The sequence below is a fragment of the Antennarius striatus genome, chromosome 11 (genome assembly GCF_040054535.1).
Source record: "Antennarius striatus isolate MH-2024 chromosome 11, ASM4005453v1, whole genome shotgun sequence".
Classification (NCBI taxonomy): Eukaryota; Metazoa; Chordata; class Actinopteri; order Lophiiformes; family Antennariidae; genus Antennarius; species Antennarius striatus.
Window position 1 is genome coordinate 7,117,628 of NC_090786.1, and position 18,817 is coordinate 7,136,444.

An 18,817-nucleotide genomic window follows, 5' to 3' on the forward strand; every position below is an offset into this window, starting at 1 on the left:
AAAAAGTAAACATGATCAAGTGGAGCAATTTGATTTTAATACTTTTGTAATATGGACTCAAACCATGTCTGCAAAATATTTATCAGGCTTTTGCACCAGTGCAAAAATACACAGTTTACATAATCTTCAATCTATGAGGACACAAGTACAAGCTCCTTTTTTTTTTAGTATGACTTACTAAATCTCCACTAGGTTTTTTTCCCAGTGCTCCCTATACTGGCACACACATTGTTAAGCTTAATAACCTTGCATATACAGAGAAGATAAAGCTGTAGAAAAAAAAAAAGATTGAACAAGCAAAAGCTGCAGACGGATATCTGCCAAAGTGGCGCTCGATCACCTGCCAAGGAGAGAAGGCTGCGATTATAATTTAGAGACGGTTCTGCAGAGCTCTGCTGACATCCAGCGGCAGACAGTGGTACTGCAACAAGGACTTCTCAACATAGTGCGGGCCATTTATTTCTTAATGAAGTTCAAATTATTCTCTAATCCTAACAGTGCTAGGATATGATATATCAAGGGCAGGCCTTTCTGATGTTAAAATTGTTGTAAAAATTTAAAGTTTCCACCCTTAAACTAAACACCATTGCTCTATAGCCTCCTCATCAGAACAGTGAAAGGGAGATGTAATCGTGGTGTGGCTCCGCGTCGAACCAGCCGAACTATAGAGCCCAAATTATGTCCTTCCATGCTCCATACAAAAACCTTCCCAAGATGTACAGCGATGTATGACCTAATGCTTCAAACTTGTCTGGTCAGATATTCACCAGTCCTGACTGGACTTCTGTTTGATGAATTTTAAGCACAAGTAATAAAGCATCATGAAGCTCAGACAGACGGCCAGCAGGACCAGGTAGCACGAGTACAGAGGATACTGGTTCATGTACATGGCATCCAACACCTGAGAGGAAAACGGAAAGCACTGGGGTTGTAATTGCTGTTCTGAATCATTTAAACACAGTCACATTTTCAAAGTTATTGCAATCAGAAAACAGAATAATAATAAACTCTGTGGAAGCAGAAAACTGATACCTTGACTTCTTACAGTCTGATTGTGAAACTGATCATTTGTGTTTATTTCTAAACTCACATGAATGCCGTCAACGTTGATGGTGATGTTTGAGATGGTGATGGGGTACTTGTTGCCTCTGAACTGCACCTGCAGCATGCCCTCGTAGCCCCAACGCATGAAGGACGCGTGGGAAATCCATGACGCCACTGAAGGGACAAAAACATACAAAGATGTTTTAAAAAAACATCACAATCTGGTCAGCATCATTTCCATCAATGTTCCCGACCCCTCTCCTCACCCAGCCACATGTTCTCCAGGCCGATGACAAAACCTCCCGTCAAGTAGAAGACGGTGAACAAGGCGTTGCCCATGAAGGCTGAGGTCTGCAGGGTGGGTAAAGCAGCGGCGACAAACAGAGCCATGGCTCTGCTGCAGTAAACCATCAGCCACACCAACAGGAAGTTGAGCAGGAAGCGCTCAGGAGCCTCATTGAGCCCGGCCAGCCAGTAGATGGGCAGGCCGTACACCAAGGTGAACACACAGTGCTCTGGTAGCTCCCCCAGGACCTGATTGTGGAGCAAACTCTCCATCACATATGAACGTTACACAACCGTGGGATCACTTTTCAGGAGCCTGATGGCAGCGAGGAGCGAGACTGACCCCTGCTGTAGATGGAGGAGGATTACCTTAGCGAAGAAGTAGGAGGTGACGGAGTACATGCCGTCCTCCAGCTCGTGGTAGAGCATTGCTCTCTCTGTGTGACCTGGGGTGAGTTCATAAAGGGCAGAACAAGCACTGGAATCATTCTGAAAACTGCACGAATATAATTCTGCATGAATATGTTTGTGTTGGGTTGGTATCGAATGTGACAAATCTGTTGTTGATGCTGGAGAACAAAATTCTCAGCAGCAACAACTCACATTTGGCTATGACGTCCAGCACCACAGCGAATGGGGTGAGAGCTCCGATCATGTAGAGGAGGGCAACGGTGTCCTGAATGGACAGACGCTGTTCTCCCGCCCCGTAGTAGAGACAGCCGACCAGCAGCGACATGAGGAGGGCCTCGAAGCCGTGGACCAATAGGGTGACCAGATCTCTGTAGTCGTTGTACATGTGACGCCTGTGAGGGGAGCAGGCAGCTTAAAATATTTTGAACATTGCAGGTAAGTGTTGGTGGAGGTGTGTTGCTCTGACCTGATGAGGATCATGAATTGCTGCAGTTTTCCAGGGAGTTGATCTCTTTGCTTGGAGATGGTGACGACTTCCTGTTCATCTTCTGCACTCACCTGCTGAGGACTGGGGGGAAAACAAAGATGATCATAGAAGAATGAATCTCTAGAAGTAAATATTCATGTCACACACACACACACACACACACACACACACACACAGACCCTTCAGGCTGTCCCGTGTCGGCCCCAGCTGGTTTCCACATGTGATCCTCCGTGTCCCTGACCTGTTCCATGAACTGCTCGGACAGGATTCTGGCCTGCTCCAAACACTCGGCTTCTCGGTCCAGACTGCGCCGGTCTATACTGATCAGATCAACTTGACACACACACACAGACACACACACACACACACCAATGAAATAAGGATGGTGAAAGTCAGATGGAGGATATCAGATGGAGGATATCAGGAGCTTCCGATCCTGTAAACACAAACAGATCTACCATAGAAGTCTGACGGGTTGCAGTATCGTGGGCAGGGGTGACCCAGGGCAGTGAAGTAGGGCACCATGTCACGAGCGGCGCCGCAGTAGATGGCCGAACCCGACGACATCAGGACAACGAGGTCGAAGAGCTGGAAGATGTCGGAGCGGGGCTGGTGGACCGACAGCAGGACCAGACGGTTACCCCGGGCCAGGCGGGACAGAGTGATCACCAGATTATGGGCTGTGAAGCTGTCCAGACCCGACGTGGGCTCATCCAGGATCAGGATACCTGCGAGGTGAAGGTCAGCTGATCGGTAATCCATAAACATCAGGTATCCGTCTGTCTGAAATACGATTGGCTGATTGATCGAGGAAGAGGAGGATGGACCTCACCGGGGTTCCACAGAAGCTGGACAGCTATGCTGACTCTCCTCCTCTCTCCCCCAGACACCCCCCTCACATAGTCATTCCCAACACGGGTGTTGGCGCACTGTCTCAGCCTCAGCTCTGCGATGACATCATCAACCTGAGACGCAGCAGAGACACACCTGTATCTTACACCTGTTGCCGTCTGAACTCTTGTGTCTGTTCTGACTCCCGGTCCCTGACTCCAGCCTCACCCTCTGGTCCCTCTGAGCCTGGCTGAAGTGGGTGGGGAGCCTCAGTCTGGCTACAAAGGCCAGAGTCTCGCGGACGGTGAGGTGAGGAAGGAGACGGTCGTCTTGGCGGACGTGAGCGATGCTCTTCTTCACCAGCTGGGGCGTGTTGGCCTTCCCGTTGATCAGGATCTGACCAGACATCATGGTGCCGCCCTCATCGCGGCATGTGATTATGTCCAGCAAAGATGTTTTACCACAACCTGGGAGAAGCAAGACAAATTGAAGAACATTAAAGAATATAAGAAATTTTTTTTTAAAATCCTCATGATGTGAATATTTCAAATTTCCCATTTCTGATCTCACCTGAGCTGCCGATGAGGGCCAGCATCTGGCCGCTGTGGACCCGGAGGCTCAGGTTGTTGATGGCTTTCTGCTTGTTTCCGTTTATCTCCCACGGCAGTTTGAACTCCGACAACTTCTCATACCAGGGGATCTGAGCTGATGTGTCCACCTGGGAATCGGATCAGACGCTCCAATAGTTGGACAAGCAGTTTAACGGGTAAACAGGGCAGGATAGGAGAGCGGATCACCTGCCTCATAATGCAGGTCGTTGACCTCCAGCTCATTGCGCCCTCCGCTGTAGGTGAAGTAGAGGCTGCTGTCTTCTTCAGCGGAGAACAGCTCGGTGTCTTGGTGCTGTCGCACAGAAGCACAGATTAATTTATATTCCTATTTATTATTGGCTCAATGGGAATCTATGTTTTACCAAGAAATCCACAGGTTATCATATAGAATTATTAAAAAAGTACAGTATTTTCCGCACTATTAGGCACACTGGATTATAAAGCGCACCTTCAATGAATGGCCTATTAAAAAAAAAAAAAATTCATACATAAAGTGCACTGGATTATAAAACACATCTAAGAACTCATCTTCAATGAATGGTCTGTTTTAAAACTTTTTTTCATATATAAAGCACACTGGATTATAAGGCGCACCGTCAGTTTTTGAGAAGATTAAAGGCTTTTAGGTGCATCTTATAGTGCGGAAAATACTGTAATCGCAATTCTTATGTGAATAAATTGATGAATGTATGAGAAGTTATTTATTGTCACCATCTGAAAGCGTATTCCTGGCGTATTTTCTGAACTTTAACAACAAGTGTGTCACGTCTTTGTACAAATATTTGCTCCAGACCATCTGTGGCTCCAGAGTCCGTCTAAAAATGACCCAGATGTTAGACTATTATGTAATCCTCATAAAGATACAAACCCCTGCACACGCTCACATAACACGCTCACACACGGACTGTACACACTGTACCCGCCGCTGCATGTTACTTTGCACATGCTGTAAACCAACTGAGGATGATGTGGAAGCCAAGCTGCCTTCCACTAGCACTGAATGTTTTGGGTTTTTTTATTTTCATTTCAGGACAAACGCGTCACCAAATACGAAACCACCAAATTATCATAGAGACACTAGTCTAGCTCAAAAATAGTCAATAGTTAAAGTGGAATTACTTTTTTTTTTTTTTTAATCTCTAAATGTAAACGATTTACAAAATGTGATTGCATGAATATATATTAAAATGTATTTTATATATTAAACATTTTTGATCTGATATTGGGCATTTTTAACAAAAATATTGCAACTTTTAATTACTTTTTTATGTCACAGAAAATAACCGACTCCTTGTTTCATGGAGGGATCGTCTGCAGCTGAGCAAAGAAAGGAGTGAACAGAAAGTTTAGATTTAGACAGGACTAAAGGATTTTGTCTGAAATCAGCTGAAGATCCCTGATATTTACCTGATCTCATGTCAGACTCACCTGCGACGAGCCGTTTGGACGACTAAGGCCGGCGTCTGTGTCCATGATGATGATGATGATGATGATGCAAGCTGCTGATTGACTGGACGGTCAAGAGGTCAATGCCCCTCTTTTTCTTTTTGTGTTCAGTTCCAGTCTTTCTCCCGCTATGAAGATCTACTTTAATCCCGTCTGTCCTGTTTCTTCCGACTATTAGTTTGACTCCAGGCCTGCTGAAGATCTCCTCTCATCTCAGGTCACACTCCTTCTCCTCTCCACATTCATGCCTCGATCTATTCCCCTCCAGCTGTCATAGCGTTTCTGATCACCACGTACAATTTGAGGACCAAGGTGAAGGTGACGACTGTCAATCTGTGTTTTTTTTTCCCTCTCTGTCTTTTTTATAGAGCTCCAGATCAAAGTTCTCTGAGATAACGCAACCTTCACCGTGTGTTTATGGTTCCTGAGAGGCATTGCTGTCCTCACACTGCAGTGTTTTACAGGGAATGGGTGCAGAGAAGTCAACCTGTGGGACGACATTTGAGTTTCACATGCTGTATATGAGACACGTGGACATGAGGGACTCGATTTAAGGCAGACTCCATACGGTTGTGTCCTGCAGTGCACTGGAGGAGACATGGACAGATTTTATTCAATGCAGCCGAGCCAAGAGGAGGGAAACAAGGCCAGAGAGTCCTTTAAGTTTGTGTCGGAGGTGAAGAGGGACGTGTGGAGAGACGGAGGCCAGGAGCGATCAGAGCCCTCCTGCTGTCTCAGCGTCAGCAAAATCTCCTACACAGTCAGGTAAACGGACAGGAGGGGGGCTGAGGGACAGATGGAAGGACTCAAATCCACTAAATCACCTGAAACAGATTATGCATCTGTCAGATCTGGGTTCAATGATCCAGAACTACCTGTGTGTGTGTGTGTGTGTGCGTGTGTGTGTGTGTGTGTGTGTGTTGCAGCGAGCATGTGGGTCCATGGTGGGACTTACCGTCCTACAGGAAGCGATGGACTCGTCAGATCCTCAATGATGTCTCCTTCCATGTGGAAAGCGGGCAGATCATGGGTATCCTGGGGAATTCAGGTGCGTCTTCATCTCAGTCTGGAAAGTAAATGAAATGCACTTTGTTTTCAGGAGCCTAAAACGTTAAAGGATATTAAAAAAAAAAAAAAAAGTTGAGAAAAATACTGAATACTATCTGAGATCCAGACAGGAAATGAAATAAATTACTAGAATGAGTCTGAATCCAATTTGAAATCAGGAAAACAGCAAAAATAAAAATTACAAAAATGTCTGAATAGTGATAAAAGACATCACTTCGGTACTTGGTTGTTGTGTATTGACAAAAAAAAAGAAAGAAAAAAATATCAAATAATTTTTGAGTTATGCGGATAAAACTATAAAAATGTGACAGATAAATAAAGGATGGACAGATGGATGCAGCCCCTTCCTGCACCGCTGTCTTCACTCCAATGAGAGAGATAATGACCCTTTTAAATGAGAAATAAGCACACATTTAATCACATACTGTATACTGTATATGTACTTTATTATTTCTTGTGCCCTGTGTTTTGAAGGCTCAGGAAAGACTACCTTGTTGGATGCCATCGCAGGGCGGATTGGGAACAGCGGAACGCTGCTGGGCGAGGTCTTCATTAATGGCAGGAAGATGAAGAGAGAGGAGTATCAGGACTGCTTCTCCTACGTGCTGCAGGTGAGTATCAGAAACTTTATCATGATCAATAACTTCATGATCATAAAGCATTGAATCCATTTTTAGAGATATTTCAAACCGGGTCTTCAGAAAATGATCTAAAATTTGAAAACAAAATACTTTCAAGGAAGTGAGTCAGGGGCTTCAGGTTAAACTTTATTCCTTAGCAACACATGTGCCTGGATGCATGTAGTGAAATTCCTCATGTCCGAGCATCATTTGGACCAAACCACAAATTTAATGAACACACATATTTTTACACAAACTCTTGAAACAGTCGCTCCGGTCTCTGGAAGAAATTAACTGCGGACCCTCACTGGCCTCCTCATACACTTAATCTCTCAATGAGAGGTGCTCAAGTGTGTCCAAACCCTGAATTATAAACACCACCTTAAAAATGGCCTTGCTTCCTTTCAAATCATCCTCCCTCCTCCGGCTGATAGCAACCCCCTCTGCTCCCTAAGCCTCGTCATTAACTTCCCCCGCTAAGCTGCAGATGAGGAGGTTGATACGAGCTCCTGATATTAAAGTCATTCAGATGAGAGACTGAGGCGAGGTGGGGATTGGTGAGGAGCCACGCGTTAATTGAAGCAGGCGGCGGGTTCAGCGGGTTCGTGTGAACGATGCGTGTGCGTTTGTGTGTCTATCTGGAGCATGCATGCGTCCTATATGGAGGAACACAATGTACAGCAAAAACTTATCTCCTGCAGCACGAGCGTTTAAAGGACAAAATCATGACGCGGAGATTCTAGATAGTTTGACTGCTGACGGATGCACACAGAGACTGTCGCTTATCTCCTCCACTAAGTCAAGACACGGAAGACGCTTCCGCTGCAAGGACGACGGAATCAATTTTAAAGTATATCCTCAATAGAAGTAAAAGATCCATGAGATAGCAGTTCTCTATAACTCTTTTCTTCCTTTGCTCTCTCCGTCCTCCATCTCTTTGCCCCGTCTTCCTCCAGAGCGATAACCTGCTGAGTTATCTGACGGTGGAGGAGACTCTGACCTACACGGCCCAGCTGGCCCTGCGGAAACACTCGGCCGAAGCCATCAAGAAGAAGGTGCGCTTCGTGTGATATTTCATCAGAGCTTGCGTGTAGGTCATCTAGAGTCGACCCCTGTCACCTGACCTTTGACATCCGGCTCCTGTCTAGGTGTCGGCGGTGATGGCCGAGCTCAGTCTGACCCATGTGGCCCACAGCGTTATCGGAGGTCGGGTTTTCCCAGGGATCTCTGGTGGCGAGAGGAGGAGGGTTTCCATCGCCAGTCAGCTCCTGCAGGACCCGAGTGAGTGCCTCTCCGCCATTTTTGAGGGTTTGTTGGTCGGTTTTCACCAAACGTCAGACATCCGAAGGGATGCAGATTCATCCTGATGATGAGGTGAAGCAAAGTAAAGACGATTGTCTCATAAGAAGACAGGTGAAGTTTGGACAGACATTGGACGAAGGTCGTCCCAAATGTCAGAAAGGTCTCCTCAATGTTGTGCATAGTCTATTATGACATATAACACGTGATGATAGTACATATGTACACCACGGGAAGCAAACGGCACGTGAGGCAAGAGCAATCCCAGGAAGAAAGTTTTCCACAAGACTCATTCTCTGAGTTTTAGAAGTGCACCCTGAAAAACAAAGGGATTTATGTGAGAGAGGAATGAAGAGAGGAGCGAGAGAAGGGACGGAGGGAGAGATGGAGAGGAGTAATGAAGCACCGGGTTATCACTCCACCAGGAGAATGAGCAGAAACCCACATCTACACGAGCGCGCCTCACATCCCAGGTGTAGTTTATCGGGTCTGCCGTCCTCCGGGGAGGATGAAGGGTCTCAGTCCTCATTCAGGATTAGAATGGCCGTGGACACACACACACACACACACACACACACACACACACAGTCACACACCGTGGATGGAGGAGTTCCCATTTGCTTCCTCTCCAATCAACCAGGAAATGAATTAATCTTGCAATTAAAGCGTCTGCTAATTCCAGTCTGCTTTCATAAAGCATGGAGGCAATCTTTTAATTGTCGTAATTAGAGTAATTAACTAAAAAAAGAGAACTCATTTATCTTCACAAGTTGAGTTGGCCCCGCTGAGAGCCCCGCATGTGCCACTTAATAAAAAGAGCATTTAAAAGTTTCCAACTAAAAGGAGAGAAGAAGTTATTGTTTCTTTCCATTGTTGTCGGCGTTTCAATGAGTGACAAGCCTGAGCGACGCTGATGATGTCATTTACAGGGGTAATCCTATTGGACGAGCCGACGACTGGTTTGGACAGCATGACGGCCAATCAGATTGTGGTGCTGCTGGCGGAGCTGGCCAAGAGGAACCGCATCGTCATAGTAACCATTCACCAACCACGCTCCGAGCTCTTCAGGGTGGGTTTGGGGAGAAAGTGAAGGAGAGGGAGTTTTAAACTTTCTTCAAACAGAAAACAGAAGTTTTTCCACACTTTTTGTCCCCATTGTTCATATTTACTTAAAAGATGAATGTTAATGCACTTTCGAAAGAAAACATTTGGGAACAAAACCCATAAACCTCCTGAAAACAACTCCTATTCCAGGTGTTCAGCAGAATAGCGATAATGAGTCGAGGGGAGCTGGTGTTCTGTGGGCAGCCGGAGGAGATGGTGAACTTCTTCAGCCAATGTGGATACGAGTGTCCTGAGTACTGCAACCCGTTCGACATCTACGGTACCAAACATGTGTTTACACAATAGACACACACACACTTGTGTGTGTGTGTTTCTTCTACAGCTGTGTTGCATGAACTTAAACCTGCTGTGATGTCAAAACAGTCGACTTCACCTCGGTGGACACCCGCAACAGCGAGAGGGAGGCAGCTACCTTCAGTCGCATGCATGAGATCACCTCATCCTATCAGAGGTCCTCCATGTACCTGAGCATGCTGGGAAAAATGGAGCACAGCCTTCAGAGAATGGACAAGCCGGTCATCCCCTTCAAGAGCAAAGAGTCGCCCAACGGAGCTGCCAAACTTGAGGTTCTGCTCAGGTCAGCGCTGAACAAGTCTCCAGTCCTGTTGTGTGTGACGCCATCTGTGATGCACACTCATACCATGTTTGTAAAGATGATTTATTTTTATTTCTTAATTGTGTTGGGTTTGTAGGCGGACCACCAGAAACCTCTCCAGAGACAGGATTGGTGTTCTGATGCGCCTGTCCCAGAACCTGATCTACGGCCTCTTCGTGGCCTTCTTCGTCACGCATTTAGACATTGACGTCACCAAGGGCGCCGTGCAGGATCGCATCGGCATCATCTACCAGTGCATTGGGGCGTCGCCCTACACCGGCATGCTGAACGCCGTAGCTCTATGTGAGTCGTGTTGGTAATTATTAAGTGTCTGAATGACATGATATTTCTTCTAAATACACACATCAGATAGTTGACAACACACCTGAGGTTGATCCAACAGCAGGTAGGATCCTCTCAGCATGTGGGACACCTCCTAAGTCCAACTGATCTGTTATCTCAGTTTAACAGCGGGTTTCAAGCGTCTTTATCTTTGCTGTGTGAGCTCACTTATCTGCGGTGCAGTGGGTGAAAGGGGTTTTGTTCCCTTCAGCATAAATGTGTGACGCTCAAGGAACGGGTCCGAAGAGACTCGGTTCACTCTCAGCAGCTCATTCTGATCAGACTGGAAGATCAACAACAAGATATAAATTCAATTATGGAATTAGGATTAGAGTATAGATTAGGATCAGTTCGTCACAGTAGTTTGTATGTCCTCCCCGTGTCTGCGTGGGTTCTCTCCGGGTTCTCCGGCTTCCTCCCAGCTCCAAAAACATGTACTTCATGTGGATTGGTTGGCTTCAAACTGACCTTAGGTGTGAGTGTGTGTGTGTGTGTGTGTGTGTGTGTGTGTGTGTGTGTGTGTGTGTGTGTGTGTGTGTGTGTGTGTGTGTGTGTGTGTGTGTGTGTGTGTGTGTGTGTGTGTGTGTGTGTGTGTGTGTGTGTGTGTGTGTGTGTGTGAGTGGTTTTCTGTGTATATGTGTGGCTCTGGATGTACTGGCATCGTGCCCGGAGTGTCCCCTGCCTCACGCCCCCAGTCGGCTGAGATGGGCTCCAGCACCCCGTGACCCACAACAGCAGATGAAACGGTTAGAAGATGAATGAATGAATGAATGAATGAATGAATGAATGAATGAATGAATGAACGTAATTTTTTAGATGTTTTGTAGTTTTTATAGTTGCTGTAGTTTTTAGTTGTTGTAGTTTTAGAGGTACTGCAGTGTTTAGAGGGATTGTAGTTTTAGAGGTATTGTGGTTTTCCGATGTACAGTATTGCAGTTTTTAGAGGTATTGCAGTTTTTAGAGGGATTATAGTTTATAGAAGTATTGTAGTTTTTAGAGGTATTGTAGTATCAGAGGTATTGTAGTTTATAGAAGTATTGCAGTTTTTAGAGATATTCTAGTTTTAGAGGTATTGTAGTTTTTTAGATGTATTGTAGTTTTAGAGGTATTGTAGTTTTAGTGGTATTGTAGTTTTTTAGAGGTATTGTTGTTTTTAGAGGGATAGCAGTGTTTTAGAGGTATTATAGTTTTAGAGGTATTGTAGTTTTTTACAAGTATTGTAGTTTTTAGAGGCGCTGTAATTTTTAATTTTAGTTTTTGCTTTAAGTTTTGTTTACAGCCTTCACTCCACAGCTCAATGAACCAAAGTGCTGCACACAGACCTACTGTCCTACCTGAGCGCTCGTAGGAACCGCTATGATCTAACATAACCTCAGACACTGACACACTGACTGAGAGAATTAAACGACTAAGCAGGAGAATCTCAGCTTTCTGTCAAACTCCGATCATTTCACACTGTTCTTATCTTTGTTACTAACATTTTAGAGTGATATAAAGTTAATTATAATAGATTATAATTGCATGTATTATCAAATACTCAAATCTGTCTTCACATTTACTTCATGCATAAGGTTATGTTAAAACATTATATCGACAGTGACCTGTGTTATTAACTGCATGGGTGTGATTACCGGTACCTGTTTAGTATCTCTTGGTTATCAGCTGAGTCTGCTGTAGATTTAGACTTCTGTGGTTCATTGGTAATCAGGATAAGAACTGTGATAAAACACTGGGTGGAGCTGAAGTCAGACCAGAATAAAAAGGTTATTGAACGTGAACAGATAAAGACTGATGGGATGAAGGATCAACGTGATGTGTGGCCTCTAGAACTCTGGGTCGCTCAATGAAATAAAAGTGATCAATTTCCTGCAGAACATGACATTGAGACAGAATGGAACAGAATTAAAATAAATACTATAGTTTATACACATATACAATGTATATAAATATATACCATTAAAGATATAATTTGTAGTATTAGGTGAGTATAATTTGTACTGTAGAGTATAAAGGTTGTCATTTTAACACAACAGTTCATCAGTTCTGAAATGACATCATTTGATCATCGCTGCTTCCTCTCTGCTGTTTCCTGCGCTCGATATTTCCATCACATCCTCCACTCTGCCTCTTTCTCCCCGTCCGACTCCCCTCCTGTTTTCCCAACAGTCCCGGTGCTGCGAGCCATCAGTGATCAGGAGAGTCAGGATGGGCTTTACAGTAAATGGCAAATGTTCCTGGCCTACATCTTCCACATCCTGCCCTTCAGCATCATCAGCGTTTCGATCTTCGCCTCTTTCCTTTACTGGTGGGTAGTACGAATATTTATCACACGGCACATCATACATAATGTGTTTGTACTCATCTCCCTTTAGGGTTTAATCGGTTTCCAATTCCTAATGATCACTAACTAACGCTACTCTTGTTGTTACCCACTCAGGACAGTGGGAATGCACCCCGACAGCATACGCTTCCTGTGTTTCACCGCAGTTGTCCAGGTGCCACATATCATAGGTGAGCTGATAAGAAGATGGATCATGTTGGGTTTATTTATTACCCTCTGCTGTCACGTTTACACCCTTATTGGCATTACTAGTGTGTATTGGTTTGCTTTTTCTCCCCTTCAGGTGAGTTGCTGACGGTGGTGCTGCTAGGAGTGGTTCAAGACCCAAACATGGTCAACACTGGAGTTGCTCTGCTAAACATTGCAGGGATCTTAGTGGGGTCCGGTTTCCTGAGGTGAGACCCCTAACATGTCAGTAACATAAATATCGAGGGATGGGGGTGTCTCCCTTGTCATCCTACTGCACCCTTGTGAGCGGCTGCAGAGGTTCAAAGCTTTAATTTAACGCGCCACCAGTAACACATCTTCATCCTCTCCTCTTCCTCTCATCAGAAGCACCCAGCAGATGCCAGAGGTCTTCCAGTGGCTCAGCTACCTGACCTTCCAGAAGTACAGCTGTGAGCTGCTCATAGTCACCGAGTTCCAGGGCCTTGACTTCACATGCAGTGAGTTGGGACCGGTTCCGCATCCGCCTACCTCTATTCCTTATTTATAGCTGTCAGACTGTGACTCCGCATTTAGAGAACACTTAAAAGATGTACACACCACACCCACTGCTTGAGACAACATTATGATGGAGGCAGTCATCTGTAGTATCAATATTTTGTTTTTATGAGGTTTGAAGTTGTTAAAGTTAAAATACTTGGCTTTCACTGCACTGCCTGTGGACGACGATGGAAATATTTTGCTCCTGTAGGAAAAATGTGGCCTTTGGTCACATTTACAATTCAGGAAAACATCACAAACCAGCTCCATCTTTAAGCTCTTCTATACTACTATAATGGAAACAGAAGCAGTGAGGTTTAACTGTGTCTCCTGTGTTTCCTGTTTCGGCAGATGTTTCCAAACCTTTACCAGGAGCCTGTCTGATCACTTCAGGCGATCAGATCATTGATGAAGGCTATCCTGGTGCTCCCTCACGATACACACTCGACTTTGTCCTCCTCTACTCCTTCCTGCCAGCCCTTCTGCTGCTGGGAATGATCAGCTTCAAGGTCAGAGACAAATTAGTGCGTCATTAAATCCACAGATGATCGTCTGTTCAAACCTGGACATTTGAATTTTGGTTCTGAAGATCAAAACCAGGCATAAAATCAGTCGTTAAACTGCCTGATACGACTAAACTGAGTGGTTCTACTACTGAAAAGCTCAACAAACAAACATGCTGATTTAAACAGCGACCAAGATGACCTGCATAGATGTCACTTAAAGCCCTGCATGTTTGAAACAGGTGGTTTCTGGGTGAGACAAATATTTGCACTACTGTCATATCAATATTTTATATGAACTACATTCAAAATGGTGAATGTCAGTAACATGTAGATGTTGCCAATGTAAATATTGTCAATCTTATTGTCAAGTTTGATCCCAGACTGAATGATGGACTGAATATACACCTTCTAAGTGTGAAAATATCTCGTAAGTGTTTTACTTTTTCTTTGGATGTAATGATTGTGAAACGTCACAAACAGGAAGCGATGACTGTTTATTTGAAATTCTTTATTTTTCTAACACATTTTATCATCAGTATAAAAATGTTTTTTCTATAGATTTATCTAGAAGTAAAAATACAAAATTACACAAAACCAAATAAATAATGCAAAAATGTTTGCTGTGTTTATGTCAATATGTGGCGTGTGAGAGCATGACCATAAAGCTGATTATTATTTCTCATGTCTTCAGTCATTTCCATGTCTTGGCTGCATTTCTTTTAAACTGATCCAACTCCTGAAAAAGAGGAAAGAATGTGATGAAAAAGTGCGTGTTGGAAAAACACATGGTAATACGGTAAAGAAGAAGGTGTTGTTCTTGGTCGCAGACAGACTTGTACATATATTATACAGATAACATTATGTTTATAACACGGGCAAACTACGATCAACGCTGCAGCAGGTACAAAAAGTTCAAGGACTCCAAATATCAAACATTAATTCAAACTTCTTCAAGAGCGACAGAGGTCAGCTCTAGGGCCGTTCAATCCGGAACTCTCAGTATGACCTAGTCTCAGTTTGTACTTCTCAAGTCCCATTTCTTTTATTGGTTACCTAGACCAGCTACATTATGACTATCCAATGGCAGGGAGATATTACCAACATTAATATAAGGTGAGACTGCTAGCGATTAAAGCAGACAGGTTACTGCAGTTCAGATGCCCAAGAGTCACTGGGGAAGGTCAGCGGCGAGGCTGCTAATCTCTGAGGTTATAACTTCAGGTAGATTAAAGGCTGTTAATGACACCATGGAAGAAACACTCTTGTGTGCAGGTTACAAAGGACAGGAGGTTACTATGGAGCATCGCACTTGTTTAAGACAGGTGTGGACCAGACTGAACAAAGGTTCAAGGTTACTTTTAAATGATATGTAGTTTATGGCGGAAGTGTATTTATGGAAAGTCTATTCAACTGCCTTCATGCCAATAATATATCAGTAATGAGGAAAATAATAACAATATTATTATCTGTAGCACTCCTCCAGTAGCATAAACAGTGAGCGCTTACATGCTATCTGATCCATGTAATAAAAAGAAACATCAGTAATAACTTCAGTGATTATTTGAACCTTCTGACACGTCAACAGCTGGTAAGGGTGATTAATGTTCTGCGTTTATCTTTCAATCCTAAAGGTCTTCTCATGCATAAATCACATTAAAATGACAGTCAGTTGGTCTAAATGTGTTACCTGGTCTTTCTGGGCTCTCATGGCATCAATCTGAGGCTCACTGTACTGAGGGTCTTTGGCTGGATCCTTCAGTTCCTTCTGCTCATTGACCTTCTGAAAACAGAGTTTTAGTTGTGTGTTCATGTCAAAATACGTATCTATAAAAAGAATGCTGTATTTTCTACACAGTGTTTGAACATTATTTTCCAGAGAGAATGTTAATTTCCTTAATTATCAATGACCAGGAACTGAACTACCTCTGGGGGGAAGACGCGCTCAAAGATTTTCTTCCAGAGGTCCTTTGGGTTTTTGGCGTGCAGAGAAGTAATGTCCACATCAGTTGTTGGTGGAGCACCTAAAGTAAGGTAAAAAAACAACAACAATATCACACAATCCTGTGCACGTCAAACTGCCCATGTTATAAGCAGGGTGCGATTTGTCCGTAAGCGTTACAGCAGAGGACATCAGTTCAATTTAACCGCGTTACCCCTGATGGCCACAAGGTGGTGCTGTGCTCACCGATTTGACTGAAAGAGTCTGAACCGGCTGGAATGATGAGAGGCTTGGCTGGGTCACTTGACACAGTTTTGCTGATCACAACATAAAGAAAACACACAAATAAAAACATAAAATTGTATTTTTGATTTCTTAAATAGTTGTGAAATACATTTTCTCTTGTGAGCTATCCCATAAAGTTGTATGTAAAGTGTGATTTGCACAACTCTCATTTTCAGACAACATTTTTAAATTACCAGCTGTATTAAACAATAATTAAAAAATGCAACTGCGAGATGTACAGTATTTTATGCATTAAAACAAATAATGCATAAGATAGTCCTTTATTTGTCCCACAGTGGAGAAATTCGCAAATAAAAAACGCCATCCTCGCCTACTAGCTGGTATTTGATGTGAATGTGTCCTCGTCACCTTCTGTCCACACCAAAAGCCAGGTGGGAGAAGAAGCTCTTGGTTTTGGACATGAGGCTCTCCGACTTGATGCTGGTGAACTGAAACAAAAAAATAAAAGAAATCAGGAACAACAACCACTGATGAAATAGAGGTATCAAAAGAAACAGGCAACCTACAGGACGTAGATGTGTTTAGAGGTTATGCTAAATATGAACAATCTTCCGATGTTGTAAAAGCACACTTACAATAAGAGACGCTGCATAGTAGTGGGCAACAAAACGCAGCGTTTTACTGACCACTTTCCTTTTGTCAGAGTCAAGTTCCTGAAACACAGATGGAAAGAGAATTATCCATCAAAACGTGACGACTATTATGTTTGGAACCAAGTAAAATGTTAAGCCAGTAAATTTACAGGTCACAACAAAATAACTGTGACTGTACCACAATGAAGAAAACTCTTCCGGTTATATGGAGTTTGGTTTTACCTGAAAGATGTCATATTTGCTGCCGATGATGAGCAGAGGAACAGAAAAAGGACTAATCAGCTCTCTGTCCTGTGGGCAGAGACAGAGTTAACTCAGAATACACGTCACATTTTACAGTGAAACACAGTCATATGTTCACATCTACTTTCCCCACCATGTGGTGAGATTTCAATTCTCTTTCATGCAAAAATTGCTGTTTTTTCACCACTTTAGTTAATTTGTTGGTACTGTATTGGTCTTTTTATATTTTAATTTTAATATGTTCATGCCCTGGAGCATGACGCACAGTTAATGCTTTTCACAACTTCTGTTAACACATTGATGTAGACTGTAGCCTTACAGGGTAGTCTTTGGGTAGGACACGTGCCGCTGACTGGAGAGCCTGGTGTTTGGCTCCGGGTTTGGACTTCTGCTGCTGCTGTGCCTTGGAAAAGACTTTCTCCACCTGAGATCGTGCTACTTCCAGCAGCTTCTCCATGGTTCCCCACAGGGCATTGGGTTTAGACAGGTCCAGAACGAGGATGACAGAGAGAGACCTGAGAAAACACAGGGAGGACTGAGTGTTCTAGCATCGAGGAAGGTGGTATTACTTTACTGAAGAAACCCACTCCTTTATAAAATTGTGAAGTTCTTGAATCCAAAGTGATTCTAAAGATCTGTTTAAATCAATCTACTGGACTTTAAGAAAGTTTCTTAAACTCCAAGCCAAGACCTAGTGGACTGAGCTACTGCTGCCGCTAAGCTACTGCCACCACATTCCCACAATGATAAAACTGCAAAGGAGGCGAGACTTCAGGAATGTGTGTAAGTGACCTACGTGATGCTGAAAGGAGTGATGGGGATCTGGACCAGGTCAGACAGGGAGGTTCCTCCTCCAAGCTCCCATAAGTGGGCTATGTCTTTAGGCTGAAAGAAGAAAGCAGGAAGTTATCATCTTATTAACATATACTTAATGTAATAGGTGTAATTCAGTGTTGTTCACCAAAATATTTGCAAGCAGAAAATGGTATTTGTAGCATTTGCTAGAAATAAAAAGTTACAGTATGGTAACTTGTGAGTTTACATTACCTATCATTGTGATCTCGAGTGCTTTACAAAGGATAGCTCCTTCAATAAGAACTGAAATAAAGGTTTCTGGAGTAGTTGATGCGTTTGTCTTATTTTTTCTAAACAAACCAGGCTTCCTTACTGTATTGTGTCCCTTGGCTCGTCTGCCAAAAGTGTATTCCAGAGCAAGAGTAGGTTTGGATGCTTCATCCCTGGTGGACAAAAACAAAATATATCCATGTTTAGGAATAGAATGATAGTTATTACTGAATGAATCTGTCTGGGAGCTTCTGTGGGGTTTAAATGGTAAAAAAAAAAGGGACTAATTTTAACAATAAATGACACTTTGTTTGTGTGGAGGGTTTTTGGCTCCATGTTGTGTTCATTTTGGCGCATAAATTAAAACTCTCACCTGTCAAGGCATCTCAGCAGAATAGATGTTTTACCCTGGAAGAGATAAATGTGTGTTTGCTTTGTATAACTATTTACTCTTGTAAAGCTGTCCGGCAGGGCGGTGAACTCACTCCTGCTTTGCTCCCCAACAGAAACACGGTTCTCTCGCTCAGCGGCTCTCCTCCTTCCTCCTCGCCGTCTTCGGTCTCCCGACTCCGGACCTCTTCCGCAGCTAGCTCCCATAGCGTGTCTGGGCTAACAAACAATAAAAAGCGACAAAATTTACGTTATTAATTCTGTCATGGTGTTGAAACCGTAAAAGGATTAATATTTAATTGTTACCTACAGTATTTTTGGCATTACATTAAATATTTTCCAAACCAAGTTGACAAACTAGCTGTGTCGCTAAAGCCGTTGCCAGAGTAACGGCGCATTTCGATGACGCAAAGTTTCAGTGCTGAAAAAGAATTGTGGGAAATGTAGTGTTTAGCGTTTTAGAACTCCGAGGACACGGCAGGCTCAATTATTTCCATTTATAAATCATTGGGTTTTTGGATGAGCAACTTCATTTTGATCGATCAAAATGGACAGTGGATGGACA

The 18,817-nt window shown here is 43.5% G+C and overlaps 3 protein-coding genes across 5 annotated transcripts; 1 reads left to right on the plus strand and 2 right to left on the minus strand.

The window, feature by feature from the left end:
* Positions 1-57: 57 nt before the first annotated feature.
* abcg8 (ATP-binding cassette, sub-family G (WHITE), member 8) lies at positions 58-5,211 on the minus strand. The gene is made up of 13 exons (XM_068328288.1): positions 5,098-5,211; positions 3,860-3,961; positions 3,629-3,776; positions 3,287-3,525; positions 3,060-3,192; positions 2,686-2,955; positions 2,407-2,560; positions 2,207-2,308; positions 1,933-2,132; positions 1,699-1,775; positions 1,311-1,578; positions 1,091-1,218; positions 58-901 (listed from the first exon to the last, which is right to left on the minus strand). Exons 1-13 carry the CDS (start codon positions 5,140-5,142, stop codon positions 764-766), a joined length of 2,004 nt encoding a protein of 667 aa, XP_068184389.1. The 5' UTR covers positions 5,143-5,211; the 3' UTR covers positions 58-763.
* A 30-nt stretch (positions 5,212-5,241) lies between these two features.
* On the plus strand, positions 5,242-14,394 carry abcg5 (ATP-binding cassette, sub-family G (WHITE), member 5). 3 transcript variants are annotated; one of them, XM_068328292.1, is made up of 15 exons: positions 5,242-5,332; positions 5,484-5,880; positions 6,042-6,163; positions 6,658-6,794; positions 7,760-7,858; positions 7,952-8,084; positions 9,032-9,171; positions 9,357-9,486; positions 9,591-9,804; positions 9,920-10,125; positions 12,331-12,469; positions 12,602-12,675; positions 12,789-12,900; positions 13,058-13,170; positions 13,562-14,394. In XM_068328292.1, the coding sequence occupies exons 2-15, from the start codon at positions 5,714-5,716 to the stop codon at positions 13,744-13,746; spliced, it is 1,971 nt and encodes a 656-aa protein (XP_068184393.1). In that variant the 5' UTR covers positions 5,242-5,332; positions 5,484-5,713; the 3' UTR covers positions 13,747-14,394. The 3 variants fall into 3 exon arrangements, with proteins under 3 accessions (XP_068184393.1, XP_068184391.1, XP_068184390.1); XM_068328290.1 differs by having other exon boundaries at positions 5,289-5,427; positions 5,699-5,880; XM_068328289.1 differs by lacking the exon at positions 5,242-5,332 and adding an exon at positions 5,345-5,433 and having other exon boundaries at positions 5,699-5,880.
* dync2li1 (dynein, cytoplasmic 2, light intermediate chain 1) lies at positions 14,206-18,655 on the minus strand. Its single transcript, XM_068328293.1, has 13 exons — positions 18,563-18,655; positions 18,348-18,471; positions 18,236-18,270; positions 17,966-18,035; positions 17,594-17,682; positions 17,117-17,312; positions 16,777-16,845; positions 16,537-16,614; positions 16,310-16,389; positions 15,902-15,972; positions 15,640-15,737; positions 15,404-15,496; positions 14,206-14,452 (listed from the first exon to the last, which is right to left on the minus strand). Exons 1-13 carry the CDS (start codon positions 18,574-18,576, stop codon positions 14,408-14,410), a joined length of 1,062 nt encoding a protein of 353 aa, XP_068184394.1. The 5' UTR covers positions 18,577-18,655; the 3' UTR covers positions 14,206-14,407.
* Between the last annotated feature and the right edge of the window lie 162 nt (positions 18,656-18,817).

Bases quoted from the DNA above. Each gene is read 5' to 3' on its own strand.
- abcg8 (XM_068328288.1), bottom strand. From the start codon at position 5,142: ATGGACACAGACGCCGGCCTTAGTCGTCCAAACGGCTCGTCGCAG. The intron at 3,526-3,628 runs GTGAGATCAGAA...TGCTTCTCCCAG, and splicing joins GGCCCTCATCGGCAGCTCAG to GTTGTGGTAAAACATCTTTG. The intron at 2,561-2,685 runs GTAGATCTGTTT...GTGTGTGTCAAG, and splicing joins CAACCCGTCAGACTTCTATG to TTGATCTGATCAGTATAGAC.
- abcg5 (XM_068328292.1), top strand. From the start codon at position 5,714: ATGGACAGATTTTATTCAATGCAGCCGAGCCAAGAGGAGGGAAACAAG. The intron at 6,795-7,759 runs GTGAGTATCAGA...GTCTTCCTCCAG, and splicing joins GCTTCTCCTACGTGCTGCAG to AGCGATAACCTGCTGAGTTA. The intron at 12,901-13,057 runs GTGAGACCCCTA...TCCTCTCATCAG, and splicing joins GTGGGGTCCGGTTTCCTGAG to AAGCACCCAGCAGATGCCAG.
- dync2li1 (XM_068328293.1), bottom strand. The intron at 15,738-15,901 runs GTGAGCACAGCA...ACCTTACTTTAG, and splicing joins AGACTCTTTCAGTCAAATCG to GTGCTCCACCAACAACTGAT. The intron at 15,497-15,639 runs GTAGTTCAGTTC...CTCTGTTTTCAG, and splicing joins AGCGCGTCTTCCCCCCAGAG to AAGGTCAATGAGCAGAAGGA.